This window comes from Zonotrichia albicollis, chromosome 14 (genome assembly GCF_047830755.1).
Source record: "Zonotrichia albicollis isolate bZonAlb1 chromosome 14, bZonAlb1.hap1, whole genome shotgun sequence".
Taxonomy (NCBI): domain Eukaryota; kingdom Metazoa; phylum Chordata; class Aves; order Passeriformes; family Passerellidae; genus Zonotrichia; species Zonotrichia albicollis.
In genome coordinates, this window is record NC_133832.1 from 5344355 (window position 1) to 5362543 (window position 18189).

General features: G+C 57.2%; 2 protein-coding genes across 3 annotated transcripts in view; one reads left to right on the forward strand and one right to left on the reverse strand.

Moving 5' to 3' along the window:
- The first annotated feature begins 34 nt into the window (after positions 1 to 34).
- LOC102062059 (aryl-hydrocarbon-interacting protein-like 1) lies at positions 35 to 6137 on the forward strand. Its single transcript, XM_074551753.1, has 7 exons — positions 35 to 530; positions 1166 to 1345; positions 1495 to 1683; positions 1758 to 1934; positions 2087 to 2228; positions 2548 to 2792; positions 6057 to 6137. The coding sequence occupies exons 1-7, from the start codon at positions 435 to 437 to the stop codon at positions 6135 to 6137; spliced, it is 1110 nt and encodes a 369-aa protein (XP_074407854.1). The 5' UTR covers positions 35 to 434.
- Positions 4923 to 18189, reverse strand: part of DRP2 (dystrophin related protein 2) — a 30842-nt gene continuing 17575 nt past the window's right edge. The window contains exons 6-22 of one of the 2 annotated variants that reach the window (XM_074551789.1): positions 17818 to 17896; positions 16521 to 16581; positions 16080 to 16141; positions 15738 to 15812; positions 13638 to 13839; positions 12806 to 12891; positions 11900 to 12057; positions 11609 to 11775; positions 11204 to 11315; positions 10698 to 10834; positions 10388 to 10453; positions 9669 to 9734; positions 8849 to 8992; positions 8034 to 8271; positions 7793 to 7913; positions 7572 to 7658; positions 4923 to 6836 (exon numbers count right to left, since the gene is read on the reverse strand). In XM_074551789.1, the coding sequence (XP_074407890.1) occupies positions 6817 to 6836; positions 7572 to 7658; positions 7793 to 7913; positions 8034 to 8271; positions 8849 to 8992; positions 9669 to 9734; positions 10388 to 10453; positions 10698 to 10834; positions 11204 to 11315; positions 11609 to 11775; positions 11900 to 12057; positions 12806 to 12891; positions 13638 to 13839; positions 15738 to 15812; positions 16080 to 16141; positions 16521 to 16581; positions 17818 to 17896 (1881 nt within the window). In that variant the 3' untranslated portion in view covers positions 4923 to 6816. Of the gene's footprint in view, positions 7659 to 7792; positions 7914 to 8033; positions 8272 to 8848; positions 8993 to 9668; positions 9735 to 10387; positions 10454 to 10697; positions 10835 to 11203; positions 11316 to 11608; positions 11776 to 11899; positions 12058 to 12805; positions 12892 to 13637; positions 13840 to 15737; positions 15813 to 16079; positions 16142 to 16520; positions 16582 to 17817; positions 17897 to 18189 lie in introns of both variants that reach the window. The other variant, XM_074551790.1, reaches the window with a different exon arrangement.

An 18189-nucleotide genomic window follows, 5' to 3' on the forward strand; every position in this document is an offset into this window, starting at 1 on the left:
AGCCCCTGGCAGGGAGCCGTGCCTGGGCACCTTTGGTGGGGCACTGCTGGGCTCCTTCCTCAGAGTGCTCTTCTTGGAGCTGGGTCAAAAGTGCTGGCACTTGGTGGGGGAACGAGGCCCTCCTGATCGGGGAGTTCCTGTAATTCCTCACAGACTCTGCAGGCAAATCCCAGATTAACCTGACAGGGTGGGAAGAGGATTAGAAGGGCGGTTACAGAAAGCAACAGAGGACAACAGGGGCTTCAGCAAGTGTGTGCTAGGAGGGGACACCCCTCTCACAACCCACGGGCAGGGGAGAAGGCTCTGCCCCCAGCACAGAAAGGAAAAGGTCAGCAGGAGCCCTGGAAGGTGATGTGTATGTCCAGATAATCAAGAAAGAGACACCTAAGGAAGACGTGGAGCTCTAGAAGGGCCAGAGTGATCTGTGAGCAGCCATGGAAGAAACCTACCTGCTGAATGTGGAAGGGGTCAAAAAGAAGATTCTGCACGGAGGCCAAGGGCAGCTGCCGAAGCTGCAGGATGGGAGCAAGGTAAGTGGTCTGGGTTGCTCCTGCAGAGCCCTGGGAGAGGGAGTGGGTCTAAAATCCTCGCCCATTATGGTTCACAAGCCCAGCTCCAGGTCTGGAAAGAGTCAGAGCCCTCAACAGGGGTGCAGGAGGGGCTGGTTTGGATTTTCAAAATTCAAAATTTTGAAATTTTCCCAGCCAAATTACTCACAGTGACAGCTGGCAGTGCCCACAGCCTCACCCTGCACTGGGCCTGGGACACCTCCTCCCCATGGCACCTTCGGAGCCCAGCAGCCCAGGTGGGTTGCTGAAATCTGCCTTTCCTGCCATGTGCCAAGCAGCAGTGAGATGTGCCAGTGGGTTGTTCTGGGAGATTCCCCAGCCTCTGATCACTGTGGGTTCCACCAGGTCCTGGAGCACACTGAGAGCTCTCTCTGCACAGGGCTGTAAAGGGGGATCCAAAGGGAGCAGTGAGCTACAGCATGGATGTTAAGACATTTGACCATCTGCTTGCTGTCTCAAGTGGGCGGGAAGCACAATGTCCTGCTGTGGAGGGAGAGCTGCCAGTCAGACCAGCCCAGTGCTGGGAGCAGGCTCAGCCCCCCAGCTGAGGCCAGGGTGGCTGCCAGGGGGTCTCACCTGGGCTCTCTCTGGGCCAGTTCACCTTCCACTTCCAGACGCTGAAGGACGACTTTGAGCGCACGGTGATTGACGACAGCCGGGAGGCTGGCATGCCCATGGAGATCATCGTGGGCAAGATGTTCAAGCTGGAGATCTGGGAGACGCTGCTGAGCTCCATGAGGATTGGGGAGGTGGCAGAGTTCTGGTGCGATGCCATTGTGAGTGAGGGGCCCAGAGATGCCCACTTCCCTCCTTCCTGCAGAGACCCACACATCCCAGAGATGCTCTGTCCTCTGGTGCCAACACAGCCTCTGCACCAAGGGGCTGCCCCAGACAAGGGGCTGAGCAGGGCGCTCCCTCCTTGCAGCACACGGGCATGTACGCCCTGGTCTCCAGGGGCATGAGGAGGATCGCAGAGGGACGGGACCCCCTGGAGGGCCAGAAGCACCGCTGTGGCATGGGCAACATGTTTGACTACCACAGCACAGGCTATGAGGACCTGGATGAGCTGCAGCGAACACCTCAGCCTCTCATCTTCATCATGGAGCTGTTCCGGGTAAGGGGATGGTGGGGATGGCTGCCAGAGCGGGAACAGGTGGGACAGGCACTCAGCTGCTGCTGCCTGGGCAGGTGGAGGACCCCTCAGCGTACAAACGTGACACGTGGGCCATGAGCAAGGAGGAGAAGCTGGCAGCAGTGCCCGTGCTGCACAGCGAGGGCAACCGGCTGGTGCTGCGCAGGGAGTTCGCGCAGGCGGCCGCCAAGTACCAGGAGGCTGTCATCTGCCTCAGGAACCTGCAGGCCAAGGTGAGCAGCACCAGCACCCCCATCCCTGCCTGGGTCACTCCTCACAGTGTGCCCTGGGTGCCTGGGAGGGGATGGACACAGCCATGAGGTGCCCTGGGTGCTGGGAGGGGATGGACACAGCCATGAGGTGCCCTGGGTTGCTCATGGGGCAGGAGAAGCCGTGGGAGGATGGCTGGCTGAAGCTGGAGAGCCTGGTCACGCCGCTGGTGCTCAACTACTGCCAGTGCCAGCTGGAGCTCGGCGAGTACTACGAGGTGCTGGAGCACACCACGGAGCTCCTCCAGAAGCACAATGGTACCTGTGCCCTGCATCCCACCCCTGCTGTGCCCATGGCTCCCAGGGACTCCATGCTCTGAATCCCCCAGCCGTGACAATGCTCATCCTGTGTCCTGTGATAGTGCCTGTGTCACCTGGATCCCTGTGTCCCAGTCTGCCCCATCCACCACCATCCTTCCCCTTCCATCCCGTGATGATCCCTGTGCATAGCCCAGATCTCCCTGCCCGCTCTACAAGTGTGTCCACCCCACACCCAACATGTGCTCGGCTCTCCAGCTCTCATAGCTGGTGGTCCTGAGCTGCAGGACGCCCACTGAGGGCTCCTCTCTCCTGGCAGACAATGCCAAGGCCTATTTCAAGCGGGCAAAGGCCCACGCTGCTGTGTGGAACGAGAGGGAGGCACGGGAGGACTTCCAGCGCGTGGCTCACCTCGACCCCTCCATGGCGGCCGCCGTGAAGAAGGAGCTGAAGCAGCTGGGGGAGAGGATGAGGAAGAAGCACGTGGAGGATCGGAAACGCTACCAGGGCCTCTTCCAGTCAGGCCAGGGCACGAAGGGCCGTGAGGGGAGGGAGAGCAGGGAGGTGGGTGATGGGGCACCTCAGGGGGAGGCTGGGCAGGGGGAGCAGGGTGCTGGGACTGGGGTCACAGAACAGCCCAGGGCTCCCCAGGCTGAACCACGGACCCCCAGGGCTCCCCAAATGGAACCAGGGACCCCCAGGGCTGCAGCTGAAGGGGCAGCACCAGGAGGAGAAGAAGCCCGAGGAGAACCTGTGGGAGAAGAGGTGGAAGGGAGGGATGAGACAGCAGTGGGCAAAGAAGAAAACCTGGGCACCTGCAGGGCAAAGCCAGAGAGCGTGGGAACAGAGGAGGAAGATGAGAAAGAGGAGGAGAGGGAAGAGGAGGAGAAAGAGGAAGAAAAAGAGGAGGAGAGGGAAGAGGAAGAGGAGAAGGGGGAAGAGGAGGAGAAAGAGGAAGAAAAAGAGGAGGAGAGGGAAGAGGAAGAAGAGGAGGGGGAAGAGGAGGAGAAAGAGGAAGAAGAAGAGGAGAGCAAAGAGGTAAAGGTAGAGAGGGGGGCAGAGGAAGAAGATGGACAATTGGAGGAGAAGGAAGAAAAGGAAGACAAAGTGGAGGGGGAAGAGAAGCTGGAGAGGACAGCAGAGAAAGAAGATGAGGAATTAAAAGAGGGTGAAGAAGTGGAGAAGGAAGAAGAAAATGAAGGAGAAGAGAGGGAGGAGGAGGCAGCAGTGAAAGGGAAAGAAGAGAAGGCCAAAGAGAAAGAGTGTCTACCAGCAAAACTGGAACAGCCTGGAGCAGGGCAATGTGGGACAACAGGGGGGACAAAGGCAGCAGGGCCAAAGCCGGGGCTGGAGCAAGGAGCCAGCACAGCAGAGGCAGCTGGCACAGGCAGTGACGCACAGCCAAAACCAGCCCCACATCTGGAGCCTCCCAGCGAGGGGCTGGGACCAGCTCAGGGGGCCCCAGGGCTGGAGGATGAAACACCTGGGGAGGCTCTGGGAGAGGTGAGCTGCAGGGAGCTGCAGGGAGCAGGCAGGGAACAAGAAAATGCCGGGGAAAGCAACATCCCTGCAGAGAGCTTCACCCCAGGGGAAGGTGAGGAGCTGTGTGCAGGGGCAGAAATGCCCCCTAAGGGGCAGAAATGCCCCATAACAGCCGGAGAAGGGGGTGCTGCAGCCCGGGAGCAGTGCAGCACAGAGCAGGGCAGCGCCCAGCCCTGAGCAGGGTCAGCTCCCCTGCCTGGGCACAGCTGCCAGGGCACTGAAAGAGAGGCACAGCAGGGCTTCTGTGCCCGCAGGGGAGTCCCGGGGCTGGGGCTGGCCCCGCAGTGACACGGGGACAATGCTGTCCTCACCCTGCCCGACTGCCCGGCTCCAGCCCTTTCAGCTGGTGCCACCGAGCTGTGCTGGCTGAGAAATAAAAGCTCTTCCCTGGCACCGCGGGCTGGATTTGTTCCTGAGCGTGAGCAGCTTCCCTGAGCACATCCCACAGCTCTGCCCTGCCCTCTGGCACAGGGATGGGGCAGCTTGTGGGGTCAAGGGGCTGCATTTCAGCCCCTTAAACTCCCAAATCTCTCCTGTGTGAGTGTTCCCAAATTTCCCTGCACCGGCACCGTGTCAGGCCTTTCCCAGCACTGCCAGGCAGGGTGAGAGCCCGACAATTGTCTGTCCTGGGCAGGCTTCACCATCAGCCAAGTCTGGGCAGGGCAGAGAGAGCCTGAGAGCTCCTGGCCTCACCCTGAACTTCTCTGAATCCCTCACTGTGCCACAAAGGCACAGCCAACACGGGCAGCACTTGGGGCACCCAGACACCTCTGGGCACTGAAAACTTGATGGAGCTGCAGGGAGAAAGGAGGGAGAGGACTGCCTTGCCCACCCAGCAGCCTGCCGGGGGCTGAAGGGTTTCCTCAGCTAAAGTTCCTGGAGAAATGAGGGACTGTCCCCACATAGCCCCTGTCCCACCCCTCTGCAGCCACATGCACAGATCTCGCTGGGAGAGGATGAAGATGGTGGCTGGGGAACACACCTGTGTCTGGGGACCCTGGGGCTCTGCTCCCAGCTCCTGCTGTGCCTCAGGTGCTGGGGACAGCCATGGGGACAGTGCAGGCTGTGTCCCAGCAGCCCTGCACAGCACAGCCATGGGGCTGGCTCAGCCCAGACACATGGACAGAAGAGGCCAGAGCACTGATCCAGGCATCAGTATAAATACAAATTTATTCTCTTTCCAGAGCAGAGATGCCACAAAGCAGTGAGGACAGCAGCACCACAGTACATGGTTACCAGAGCATTAGCCAGCCTGCTCCCCTCGCTGACACATCCTGGCTCCCAAACACAGCCCAAGCACCCTCTGCTCCCCACAGCTGCCACTGGGAACAGCAGCTCTGTCCTCATCCTGCCCTCTTCTTCCCCCAAGGCTGGACACTCCTGAGCACACCCTGAGGCCAAGCCTCCCTCTGCTGCTCCCCACGCTGCTGCCATCCTGCCCCTGGCATAACAGAGGGGTCCAGCTGCGTCTCACAGGCTGGCCCGGCGTCCCTGTCACCCACAGCATGCCCAAAGCCACCTAATGCCACCACACTGCCCTCCTGCCACTCAGCTGGCTGGCACAGGGGACAGCAAGGACAGCCACCCACGCTGTGCCAGTGACACTGGAGCACTCCATGCTGCACAGCCCAGGCTGGAAGGCTCACACTGGGGTGGGCCCTGCTGCTCACCTCTGCCAGCAGCCCAGAGCCAAGCCCACAGCCCTGCTCACAACCTCCTGGAACAGTTCTGCACCGTGTCCTGTCCCAGCCAGCAGCACTAGCCCTGGCTGTGTCCTTGCAAGCCCTGTTCAATGGGATGTTTCACCCCTGTGTGCAGCCCTGGCTGTCCTTGCAAGCCCTGTTCAATGGGATGTTTCACCCCTGCCCTGCCCCCAGGGCTCACACCTCTCATCTCTCCTCACTCTGTGGCTCCAGAGCACCGGGGCCATGTCAGCCCCTGCTCTGGGTCACCCTGCAGCACCTGCCTCTGCCTCCTTCTCGACATAACACAGCACCAATCAGCCAGCCCGAGGGAGCCCTGGGCACCAGGAGCCACCACCCCCGAGCTGCCCTGCCAGCTGGCACTGCCCCATGGCACCTGCAGCCAGGAGGTGCCCGCCTGTCCTGCTGCCCTCTCACACCTGCATCACACCAAGGCAGCCCCAGGGCTGAGTATGGCTGGAGGAGCCCTCCCAGCCAGGCAGGGAGCTGGGTCTGTGCAGGACCCTGCCATGGCCAAGGCACAGATGCCCAGGACACCAGGCAGGGTGGAGCACCTGCTGTGGGTGCAGCTCCCTCACTGCAGCCCTGCAAGGCAGCCCCAGCAACAGGGAAGGTGCTGGTGCCCCTGGGAGCTGGTCTGAAAGTGAAGGGCAGCTACACTTAAGGTATTAGAGTTTAATAGAGTGAGTCCATGAGAGGATTTAAGTACAGTATATATATATATATATATAATATATAGAAATATATGCAAATTAAACAATAAGGCTCTGTTATAAAGACCCTCTCAATATAAGGCTACTAGCTGGGCTGAAGCTCTAACATGGACTCAATCCCTACTCCATAAACCTCACAGACTCTCTCCTGGTGGTGTGTGCCTGGCTGGCTGCAGAGCCTTGGGTGGCAGAGCTCAAACCACAAGGCTGGCAGCTGGTCACTGTTATAAAGAGTTATTTTAAAAATTGTGTGGCTCCAGGAGTGTTTTGGTGCCCACAGACCTGGAGGCTCCTGGGCAGGGATGAAGAATGGGATGCTGAGCTCTGCATCCCCCGAGGGTGCCAGGGGACACTGGCAGTTTTCATGGCTTCAGTTCTTCCTTCTGAACCATCCCACCCAGGCTTGGACACTGTGGCCAGTGAGCCAGCCAGCCTCCTGGGGAGCCCACAGTCCCACTCCTGCATGGCCTATGTTCCCCTGAGATCTTCTGGAGCTGGCAAGCATCCTGCACCACCAGCTCGGAGGGAGTCTGTGTGAGGTCTGCTGCAGCACAGGGAGCATGGCAGGGAGAGAGGGGAGGAAAGCAGCCAGGGAGCTGGTTAGGAAAAGCCTCTGGCTCACAGGAGGTGTTAGATAAGGGAGGTCATACCTGGAAGAGAAATAGACAGGTCAGGAGAACAGGAGCCAGAGCCAGCTGGTTAGAAGGGGGCTGCTGCAGAGCCAGGAGGATCCTGCTCAGGGATGGCGGAAAGTGGGCAAGAATCTGCATGGGCAGACCTCCAGCTCATGTTAGTGCTGGCACCAAGCAATGGCTCCCCCTGGCAAGAGACCAAGTGCTGCCCTGCACTGGAGCACAGAGGGAAGGAGCAGAGTGACCAACACCAAACGCACTGGGTGAGTGGAGTGCCACCCACACACACATCCCTGCTGGGAGGAGCCATCCACGAGCAGCCAGGATAGCCTGCACCATTGCCCCCATCTCAGCAGGCTGCTGGGGCCTCTCCTGCAGAGGGGTCTGACAGGGACGAAGGCAGGAGGGGGCTCAAAGCTGTCACTGCAGGTGGTGCTGGCACTCTGTCCATCCTCACGGTGAGCTGCAGGTCCTGAGCAGGGCAGGAGGCTGCCCTGAAGCTCATCACAGGGATCTGTTTTCTCTGTGCTCTTGGCAGCTCTCATGGCCTCTCCTTGCAGGTGTGAAGCCTCTTCCTCCTCCTCCATTCCCAGGCCACACACCCGTCCCAGCAGCTCTGCAGCAGCAAAGCTCTTGGCTGAAGCACTGCAGGTCATCAGCTGTGCAGGGAAGCTGGGACTGGGGCAGGGCTCTGTGGGAAGCCTCACCTGAGGGAGCAGTGAGAAGTGAGGGAGGAGGATTTCACTCAAGTACCTCGGGAGCTGGGGAAGGCGCTCCGCAGCTTCTCCATGATGTCTTCCAGGCACATGCTGACCTCCTGGGTTTTGGCTTCCACCTCATCTGCAGTGGCAAGGAGGGCAGGGGGGTAGGAAAAGGCACTCTGGACTCACACCTGTCTGCCAGCACCTCTGCAGGATGGCAAGGTGCAGGAACAAGGCAGCAGGGCAGGAGCTCAGCCCAAGCCCACAGCTCACCTGCAGTTTCAGTGTCAGGGGTGTTGTGCTCTTTCTCCTTTGCCTGGCTGCCTTCTGACTGATGTGGAGATGAAGCCAAGGAGGAGGCTGCTGAACCATTGCCTTCTGACTCTGTTGGAGGCTGGAATGAGAAGAGATGTTAATAGAAGGTTGTCATGGCCCTCTGTCCTTGGCTCCCCCTTTGTGCCACTGTCCCAGCCCTGCTGTGGCAAAGCCCACCCCATCCCTGCTCTGAGCACACCTGCAGCAGCAGCTCCCTCAGCCTGTGCAGCTGTGACTCCAGCTGCTTGTTGTGGTCCTCCAGGATCTGCATGCGTGTCTCCAGGCGGCTCTTGTGCTGACGCAGGATCCGCGCCTCTGCCAGCAGCTCCTCGTTCCGAGGGTCCTGCACCGACTCAGGAGAGCCTGAGGCCAAGGTTGGGGACTCCACTGCCTCGTCATGCTGCCACTTCAAACGCCTCAGCTCTCCCTGGAGGATCCTGCAGGACAGCCCAGGTCAGCATCCCCTCAATGCTGCCTGCAAACCCCCAGGAGCTGCACATCAGACAAAGCTCTGCTGTTTGTGAAGCTTAAGGGCCAGGATGCTGCACTGCAGGGTGGCCTGTGTGTGGTTCTGCCCCACACAGGGGGTTCACAGATGTGCAAACACTTCCCAAGAGGCTGAAAACAAGGGCAGGGGAAGCATCACCTCCTCCTGAGCTGGTGTGCCCTGCCTGGAGCCTCACCCTGATCCACAACAGCAATACCACTGATCATGAGGGGCTCAGGGACAAGAAAGGCAGAGTGCCCTGGGCTCACTTGAACTCATTTGGGGTTCAGGAGGGAACAGGTTCTCTGGATGTAGGAAGGAACATTCTGGGGACCAGAGAGAGCACAGCCTCACTGAGTTATAGAGCTCAGCTTAGCCCTCTCCAGACTGCCCTTCCAGCAGCTGCAATCCCCAGCTCCAGCCCCAGCAGCATCCCCTGCCTCCACTCTGAGCTCTGCAAGGCTTCCCCAGCCCCTTCCCCCCTCCCCAGCCATAACCCCAACCTTCAGAGCTGCCCATGTCTGTACCTGTTCTCATCCTCCAGGTGGGCCAGGACTCTCTCCAGCTCTCCCTTGTCATCCATGTTGAGGCCTGCTGGGCCCTGCTGGCTGCCCCCAGGCTCCCTGTCCGTGATGGGGCTGGAGTGGCGCAGCAGGTACTGGTCCTCGTCCCTGTTCCAGCAGGAGAGAAACACCTCATTAGGAAAACCAGGGGATTTGTGTGCCCCTGGGGAAGGACAGCATGGAGGGAGGCAGCTTCACAGGGCAGCTCCTGGCTGCTCCAGGCCCAGAGCTCAGAAGGGGCTCAGCATCCCTGATGTTTGTTGTTGGGGGATTGTGGTGTTTGTGAGGGTCCCCAGGATGAGGTGAGAGATGAGAATTTGACTCCATGTTCTCAGAAGGCTGATATGATATGATATGATATGATATGATATGATATGATATGATATGAATGCTCTACTAAAACTATACTAAAGAAATAGAGAAAATAATACATCAGAAGGCTTGGCAAGAACCATAATGAAAGCTCATGACTGACTCCTCAGTGTTTGACACAGCTAGACTGTGATTAGTCATTAATTAAAAACAATTCACATGTTCAGATAAACAATCTCCAAACCACATTCCAAAGCAACAAAACTTTAAAAAATGAGGCTTCTCCTCTTCCTAGGAGAAGAAATCCCAGCAAAGAGATTTTTCAGAAAAGATCACAGTAACAGGGGTGCCCAAAAGCCTCTCACTCAATGAGACTGGGAAGGAAAGCATTTCTGCACCCTGGCTAGGCATGGACAGAGCCACAGGAGCCCTGACCCATCAGGAGGTGAGGAGAAGGGAAAGGAGAACTCACAGGCTGTCATCAGGGGACAGGCTGTCACTGAAGAAGGAACAGTTCTGGCTTTCCATCTCTGCAAGCCTGGAGGGAAGAGAAAAAGGTTGAGATATGGTCAGAGACACCCTAAATGTCTGCTCAGCTGCTTTCAGACCCTCTCTGCAGGGTCTCCCACCTGGCCTGCACCAATCTGTCCTTCTGCACAGGCTCTGGAGAGCTCTGCCTTTTTAAAAACTAAAATACACTGCTTCCCTGGCTGTAAGTCTCTAGAATAAAGAGCTGCTGCTGCGCAGTTGGCTCAGCCTCCTCTCTCACAAGCAAAGGAAAGGGATCCAAGAATTCCAGCTCCAGCCTAGGAGCTGAGCTACAAGTGCAGGCTCCCTGAACCCCCTGGGTCCCCACAGTGAGGGCAGAGGCACCACAAACCACAGGGCAGTAGCAGTGGGAAGCTGGCAAACAGCTCTGGTGAGGATGCAGAGCAGAACAAGACACAGAGGGATGTGCTGCTGAGAACCCATCCAGCAGCTCACCCTGGGCAGAGCAGGACAGCACATGGAGGCTGCTGCACTCTGCTGTCAAATGCATGGTCTTTGCTGCACCAGCCACGTCCCAGGCAGGTCTGCCTGGCTGTGCTGGGGCAGCAGGAGGGGTCTGTGACCATCTGTGTGCCCCACAGCCCCCCCCCACCCATCAGGCCATGCCCTGTGCCCCAGCAGGACAGCAGAGCCCTGGGGTACCTGCTGGCAAAGTGCTCGATCCTGGAGTGGGTGTCGGCGTGGGGTAACATCGGGGAGGAGGCCGGGCTGCAAGAGAGGCACACTGGTCAGCAGGCTTGGCACAGACTGAGCCCTCCTGGCCGAGAAGGGCCAGGGATGGGCTGGACACAGACTGAAATCTCTGTTCCTTCAAGAACAAGGTGGCAGAACACCCCCAGAGCAAGTGCTCCTCCAGCCCTCCCCCAGGAGCTCTGTATGAGCTGAGATTCCATCCACAGAAGCCATGGCTCATTCTGGGCCTAGAGACAAAATCCAGGGCCCAGCAACTCACGTCTCGGAGCAGTCAGCCTCGAGCACAGACTGCACGGGCAGGTAACCCCTCTGGGGGTGCTTGCTGAAGTACTGCTTGGACCTGAACTTGTTCTTCAGTGTCGTGGCAAAGTCCCTCATGTTCTCACTGGATGTGGTCTGCAGAGACACAAACGTGACACAGGTGCCTGTTTAATGGAAAGTGGGGGACCACAGCTCAGCATCCACAATAAGATATCACCCCAGGCTGGGCATGAGCTCCATGGGGGAAGAGGCAGATAAGGAAGCAAGGAGCACACACAGCAGCTCTGTGAGCCCATCATGGGGCCTGGCACAGGCCAAGCTGGGCACTGGGGCCATGCATCCTGCTCACCACGAGCCCCAGAACAGGGACACAGGCAGCCTCCAGCATGCAGAGGGTATAAAACTACACAAGAGATCCCCTTGTGGGGCTGCACCAGCCCAAACTTCACAAGGTTGCTGCCCTGCCCTGTGCCAGGGCCCTCCCAGCCCAGCCCAGCTCCTTACTGGGGTGTAGTACTCCATGATGGGGTAGTGCAGCTTGTTGCCCTTGCTGGCTCGCCCCGTGAGGAAGCAGGTCTGGCAGATATCCACATTGAACTGCTTCAGGCTCCGATACCTGCACAGGTCAAGAGGCCATAGGGAACCACTGGAAGTCATCACAACATGTGTTTAAAGCCCAAGAAGAGGTCAGTGGGAGGGGACACACGTGGCCTGAGTTGCTCTAACACCCCAGTGAACCCACAGTGCTGATGGCTGAAGTCCCCAGGAAAGCACTCTGCTCCTTCCCCTTAGCTGGCACCTGCTCTGCCCCGCCAGGAGCAGTGCTGGCTGCAGAGCCCCAGCTGCCCCAAGAGCCCAGAGCAGCTCAGCTCTGTCCCTGGGGCCAGGGTCCCGTGCCACAGCCCTTACCTGAAGCCCTTGATGGGGCACTGGCGGCACACGGAGCACTTGGTCTGATGCTTCACCTGCTCGGCCATGGTGACCCGGTGCAGCACCGCCAGCCACACCATGGACTGGGGCTCCAGGTTGGCCCACTCCAGGAACTGGGACACCTCAATGGCAGACTTCCCATTGCTCTGGGGAGGGAGAGGAAGGGGCTGCTCAGAGCTGGGGCCTGGCTGCCTTGGGGTGCAGGTCCCCTGTTGCCTCGGGAGCCTGTCCCCAGCACAGACGGGGCCAGGGCCATCACCCCACACTCACAAAGCGGAAGCAGCTGCGGATGCTGGGCTCCACATTGCTGCCCCCAAACGCTGCCACCTCCCCCAGCTGGCGAGGGACCTGGATGGCCTCGTGGAGCAGGACCCCCAGGTGCCGCTGGTCACACAGGCCCCCGGCGTTGGCCACCTGGCTGAAGAGATCTGTGGGGACACACACACAGCTGAGAGCCCAGCAGGCATGGGGAGCAGGGTGTGGGGACACCAGGGACCCCACTGCCCATCCCCAGCATACACACACACAGCTGACAGCCCAGCAGGCACAGGGAGCAGGGCACACCAGGGACCCCACTGCCCACCCCCAGCACAGAGCTCAAATGCAAGGAGAAACCTGAACTATGATTAAATAACTTTTATCAGTGTCCTTCCAGCTCCTAATAACCAGTTTAGTGTCTTCTTCAGACATAACATCATCTATTAAACAGCCCCAGACAGCCTGTCCTCTGTGAATCAGCCTAAATCCTTCATTTAACCCCTTGGTGCTCCCTATGCTACACAAGATTCCCCTCCACAATATTCCACGGTTAAAATGCAGCGAGGAAAGCAATTTGCCTGAAATTTACTTCCCCCCAGCCATGCACCCCCTGGTATTTTCCTTCTGGGGAGCACTGGATAACTATCCTCTGTGCCTTCTCTGCTCTGCTCCTCACAGTGCCATGCAAGCAAGATCACTGCAGCACCAGGCAGTGCACAACAACACCTCCTAATTTCAGTGGGCAGGCCTAGGGAGGGAGGGAGGGAGAGGTGATGATGCAAGCAGCTTAGTCACTGCAGGAAAGCTGTTTCCTTGCTCTTCCTGGGCAAGGAAGGTCTGAGCCAGGAAACAAAACCACTCCTGTCTTCCCGAGGTGAATTCACAGCAGGTTCTAGGGGAGGCAGACAAGGGACTCACACTGGAACTTCTCCTTGACCTCTGTCCCGCACAGACACGCGATGCCCGTCTTGAAGGAGAGAGCCCTCATCTTCCCGCTGCGGCCACTGCAGGACGAGAGATTTCACAGCTCTGCAAATGCTCCAGAGTGGGGCTTTTTTGTCAGGGTAGGGTCACACACCAGGCAGCCTCCCTCACTGGCAGCCAGAACCTTTGTGCAGCACTGCCAGCTGGAAGAGCAGCACGGGGGTATTGTATTTGCAGAGAGGAATGATACATCTGACTCCATGCTCTCAGAAGGCTAATTTATTATTTTATGATACTATATTGTATTGAAGAATACTATGCTATGCTAAAGAATATTGAAAATACTTACAGACTGCTACAAAGCTAATAATGAAAACTCGTGACTCTCTCCAGAGTCCCAGCTTGGCACTGATTGGCCAAAGAGTGAAAATAACTCACACCAGAAACCAGGGAAACAATCCCCTGTGGCTAAATAATCTCCAAAAGCAAAACATAGGAGAAGCAAATGAGATAATAATTGTTTCCCTTTTTCTCTGAGGCTTCTCAGCTTCCCAGGAGAAAAATCTTGAGCAAAGGGATTTTTAAATGCCACACGGGGGTTTCCTCCCAGGCCTGGCAGCCCCACAGCTCAGGGGACACGGAGGGACCTACTCTCCAAACACATTCCACAGGAGCAAAACACAGGAGAAGCACATGAGATAATAACTGTTTTCTTTTTTTCTGAGGCCTCTCAGCTTCCCAGGAGAAGAATCCTGACAAAGGGATTTTTAAATGCCACACAGGGGTTTCCTCCCAGGCCTGGCAGCTCAGGGGGAGGGAGAGGTACCTGTCAAAGACGTTGAGCAGCCAGTTGAGGCTCATGTCCACGCAGAGGGGCACGTTGACCAGGATGCCGCGCTCCTCCTCCAGGCGCTCGTAGAGCGCGGTCAGGCAGTGGATCACCTCCACCACGTCCATCGCCCGCTCGCTGGGCTGCAGGTCGTGCTCGTTGAAGATTTCCAAAGCTGTGCCCAAGGTGACCATGTCCACTGCACAGAGGGAACAGAGGGAAAGAGGGGAAATGAGAGAGATGCAGTCCTGCCCTAACCTGGAGCAGTGTTGGTCCCATTGTGTTGGGAAAGATGCTGGTAAGGATGGGGCAGCTCCTAGAATTTCTCTCCTGCCTGTAAACTTGTCCCAAAATACCACATCTCCACCTTGAGCCACCATTCTCTGTGACCCCCCCTTCCTCATTTCTGTGTCCAGCCATGGCCATGAAAATGCCCTCCAAGGAAGGCTCTGTGCAGAGCCCAGTGCTGGCCTCTCTGCATGGGCCAGGTCCCTGTGGGGCTGGTGTGAGGGCACAGACCCACACAGACCCTACAAGCAACTGCCCAGAGATGCATCAGTCCTGCCTCCAGCTCTGACAGGGTGAGGGAATTAAGGCACAAACCCAAAACAGGGCTAGGACAGTGTGAGCTGCCCTGGCTGCCCTGCTTTCAGATTTCTATGGCTGCAGGTTGTACATGCTACTGTGTTAGCAGCCAGCAATACTTCTTTCCTGAAAGTCTTTCCATCTTTGAGACCTTTTTATATTCACAGTACCCAGAGGACTGTGTGCCTTTTCCACACTGTAAGTTCACTCTGTGGATAATTCCTCCCTTCTCCTGTCAAAGCTGCTACACTCGCACTGGGAAGCCCCAGTTTCCATGCCAGGGAGTATCACTCCTGCCCACCCTCGTGTCCACACTGCCCACGACTGCATATGGCTCTGATCCATCCCTCACTGCCTCTTTCCTACACAGCCACTCCACCAAACTTCTCGTGATGGGAAAGCTGCCTTGGCAATCTCCTTGCCCTTTTCTCAAGTATATCTTGAATAAAGAGCACTTATTCAAGTCACTTCTGGAATGGAAAGGAGGCAACCATGCAGCACGTGAGATGCAAGAGATGCACAACCAAGGATGCACACACAGCACACAGGAGAGCTCTCCTTTGCTCTTCATCCTTGTTTCCTCTCCACACCTTGCCTGCTGCTGCAGAGACACCTAAACAGGGTGGAAAAACTTTCTTCCATTTGCATTACATCACCCCTGAATGTCCCTGGGTACAGGACAGCCTGATCACCACAGTGTTATGAGGATACTCCACAGCCAGGGTTTGACTCCCTTGAGAACCCAAACTCCTCTTTCCCTGACTCACTGCCTCCTTCCAGCCCTCTCACAGGATGCCAAGGAGCACAGGTCTGCCTGGGTCCCACTGCTGATCCCCTTCATGAACAATTAATTCAGGAGGATTATTTCCCCCAGACTGCTGCTGCTTAATTTTGACAGAGTCTTAGGTGAGAGGTTTTGTGAAAAGCTCTGAACAGCCAAGGATGCTGCATCTATCAGATTCCCACCCGCCTGCTTGCCAGTTCCACCAGAAACTCCTCGGCAGTTTCCAGGGAGCAGCTGCCTCTTGGAGAGATGTTTGAACTCCTGTTGTATCATGTTCACCTGGCTATGAATCCTCCAGTTTCACCAAGAGTGCAGAAGTCAGGTTTATTTGCTCCCTTCCCTCTCTTTCAGCGGTGCAGCCCTCTCTGTCCCTGCCAGGGAGGCTGGTTTCATCTCTCAGTTACACCCACACCTCCTCCATGCTCCTTTGGAGCTGCTTGGTGAGCTCCTGCCTGATCCCACAGCTTTGTAACCCTGAGCTGGAGCACTTTGTTCTCGCATCCCTTTGGACAGCACCTGCCCTTGGGTCATCTCCAGCCCAAGCTGTACGAAAGGCGCTGACACAGACCCGGTGCATTTGCTCAGCTTCCCAGGCTGATCTCCCTGGTTTTTCCCCTCAGCTGCCCATCCCCTGGTGCCTCCTGCCTTTGATGTGCTGATAAAAGCCTGTGTTAGTTTAAGCCTTCACCAAGGGAGAGCAGCAGGAGGGGAGCCCTTCCCACACTCACATCTCAGGGCTTTCTGCACCCGCCGCAGCTTCATGGCCGTGCGGTACGCCGAGAACTTGATGTTGTTCAAATCCGCTGCAGACACACAGGAAAACAAGAATTAAACCACAACACCCTCATCCCCAGGGCAGGAAGCAGCAGCTGCAGCACTCAGAGCCCAGCAGAGCACGTGCAGGACAGTGAGGAGCAGAGGCTGGCAGGGGTCACACGCCAGTGCTTTGGGGGACCCTGTGGCACAGAGGGGAGCACAGAGGGGAGCAGGCGGCCTGGGGGGATCTCACATGCACCCCATGCTGCAAAAAGGCAAATACTGCACAAAAAGTTCTGGGACAGCCTCCTTACCCAGCGTCTGGTACAACTCTGTCATCTTTGGGTGGTCCCAGCACGTTGTCTGGGCCTGGTGGCTGGAAGCAAAACAGATGGAGACCAAGAGTCAATGTGGTAACAAAAATCTGCCATGAGAGATTAAAAAAAAGGAGCTGGCCAGTGCTGGGAGAAAGTGTTTCAGTGTCTGCAGACACTGCTGCATCCCCCTGAGCACAATCCCCAGCACAGCAGCAGGAAGGATGCCCACAGCAGGGTATCCCCACTTGCTGCCAGCCCTCTCTCCTCCCTGCTGGGGCTTCCCCTCATCTTGGGCATCCCAGCAGGCAGGGAAAGCCTGGATCTGCCAGGCTGGGGAAGCCCTGCGTCACTGGAGGTGAGTTCTGCCCCCTCTCCTAATTTCCCAATTCTGATCCCTCCAGGCCAGAGGAGGCCTCGGCTGTGTCTGGGAACACTCACTTGATGTAGTATGGCACTTTGTTGGGGGAAATGGCTCGCTCCCAGGGCACCTGGACAGAGGCTGCAAGGAGAGAAACACCTGTCAGATCAACACCAAATGCTCCTCTAAGCTGCTGCTGCTTCTGATGGCAGCCCTGGCACAGCAGGACTGTGCCAGCACGTGGGTGCCTCTGGAAAGGCTGCATCCTCCCAAATCACCAGCTGGAGGTGTTGGTGCAGGCAAGGGGATGCTGCCTATAAAAGAGGCCCAACTGCTGGTCTTGTTAGAGACATCTCGCCTCTCGAGCCAGGGGCTTTGTATCTGGCTGAGCTCAGAACTCAGGAAGAGACATTTCCTGATGTTTTTGATGATGCCCAAGGCAACCTTGTGGTGACCAGTGGGCAGGGCTCATAGCAGATGGGATTTGGGCACACAGACACAGCACTGCCTGTTATGACCAGGCTCAGACACCCAAAGCATCTGTTGTTCCTGTTGTTCCTGCTCTGTGTGCCAGCTGCAGTGTCTTGGGAAGATGAGGATCCATTCCCTACCAGCTGCCTGCCACCCTGTGTCATACAGAGGATGGAAGCCATGGCATGACACTCAGTTATTTTCCTTTTTCACAGGTAGTGTATCAATTCCAGCAGCTGGAAAAGTCATTCTTCCTTTCAGGTAGGAGTATGCAGCCTATGCAGCAGAGAGGCACAGGCCAGTGAACCCTACTGACATCCTGAGACCCTGCAGGGCTCAGCATTTCCAAGGATGGAGCCCAGGCTCTGGAGCACAACCTGCTGCCCAGCCTCGGCAGGCTGAGAGCTGTCAGCCAACAGCTCTGATCTGTAAAAACAGCATCCTCTGCCTCGCCACATGAATGAAAACCTCCTGAAAAGGCACATTTCAGCCTCCAAATAACTAACAGGGGATATGAGGCACTGCCTTTTCCTGCCATCTGTTGTCTTGCTCTGAGGCTGACACAGTCCCAGTGTCCCCTGGGAGCTGCTGTGAGTGCCACAGCTCTGTGCTCTGAAGGGAAACCACACTCAGAACCACCCTCAGTCCCACAGGGTGAGGCAGCACAATGCCAGCTGTGGAGATGTGTCCTGCTTTGGTCCCACAAGGTGGGACAGCCCAATGCCAGCCCTGGAGATGCCTCATGCTTCAGCTCCTGTGCACCAAACACCAGCCTGGGCACTTTTCCAGCCTCGTGCATGGCTCTGGGCTCAGCAAGAGGACCTTGCACCTTGTTTTGCTGTGCCACAGCCCAGGCTGCTGTGCAGAGGCAGCCTCGTGGCAGAAGCCAGGGGGTCACTCACGTACAGGAGAGGAAGTGCTGGGAGCCTGGTCCGAAGTCCCGGTGGGCATCTTGGAGCTGCTTCAGGCGTTCGTTTATGGAGGCCTGGAGAATTGAAAAATAGCTCACAGCCAGTCCAACAGGCATTTTGGATTGATGACCCATTCAGGAAGGTTTGTGAGTGGACTCAGACATGCCCCAGTGCACAAATGCCGTTCCTTCCTCTCCTATCTTGATGTTTGTGTCCTCCTCCAGCCTGCTAAACCCTCTACACCTCCTCCTGCTGGGGCAGCACAGCCACATCTCCAGCTCACCTGCATCCATTCTCTCACAGACATCAAAGCAGTTACAGCAGGTACTGACCCTCTCCACCAACACATCCTGATTCTCCCTTTGTT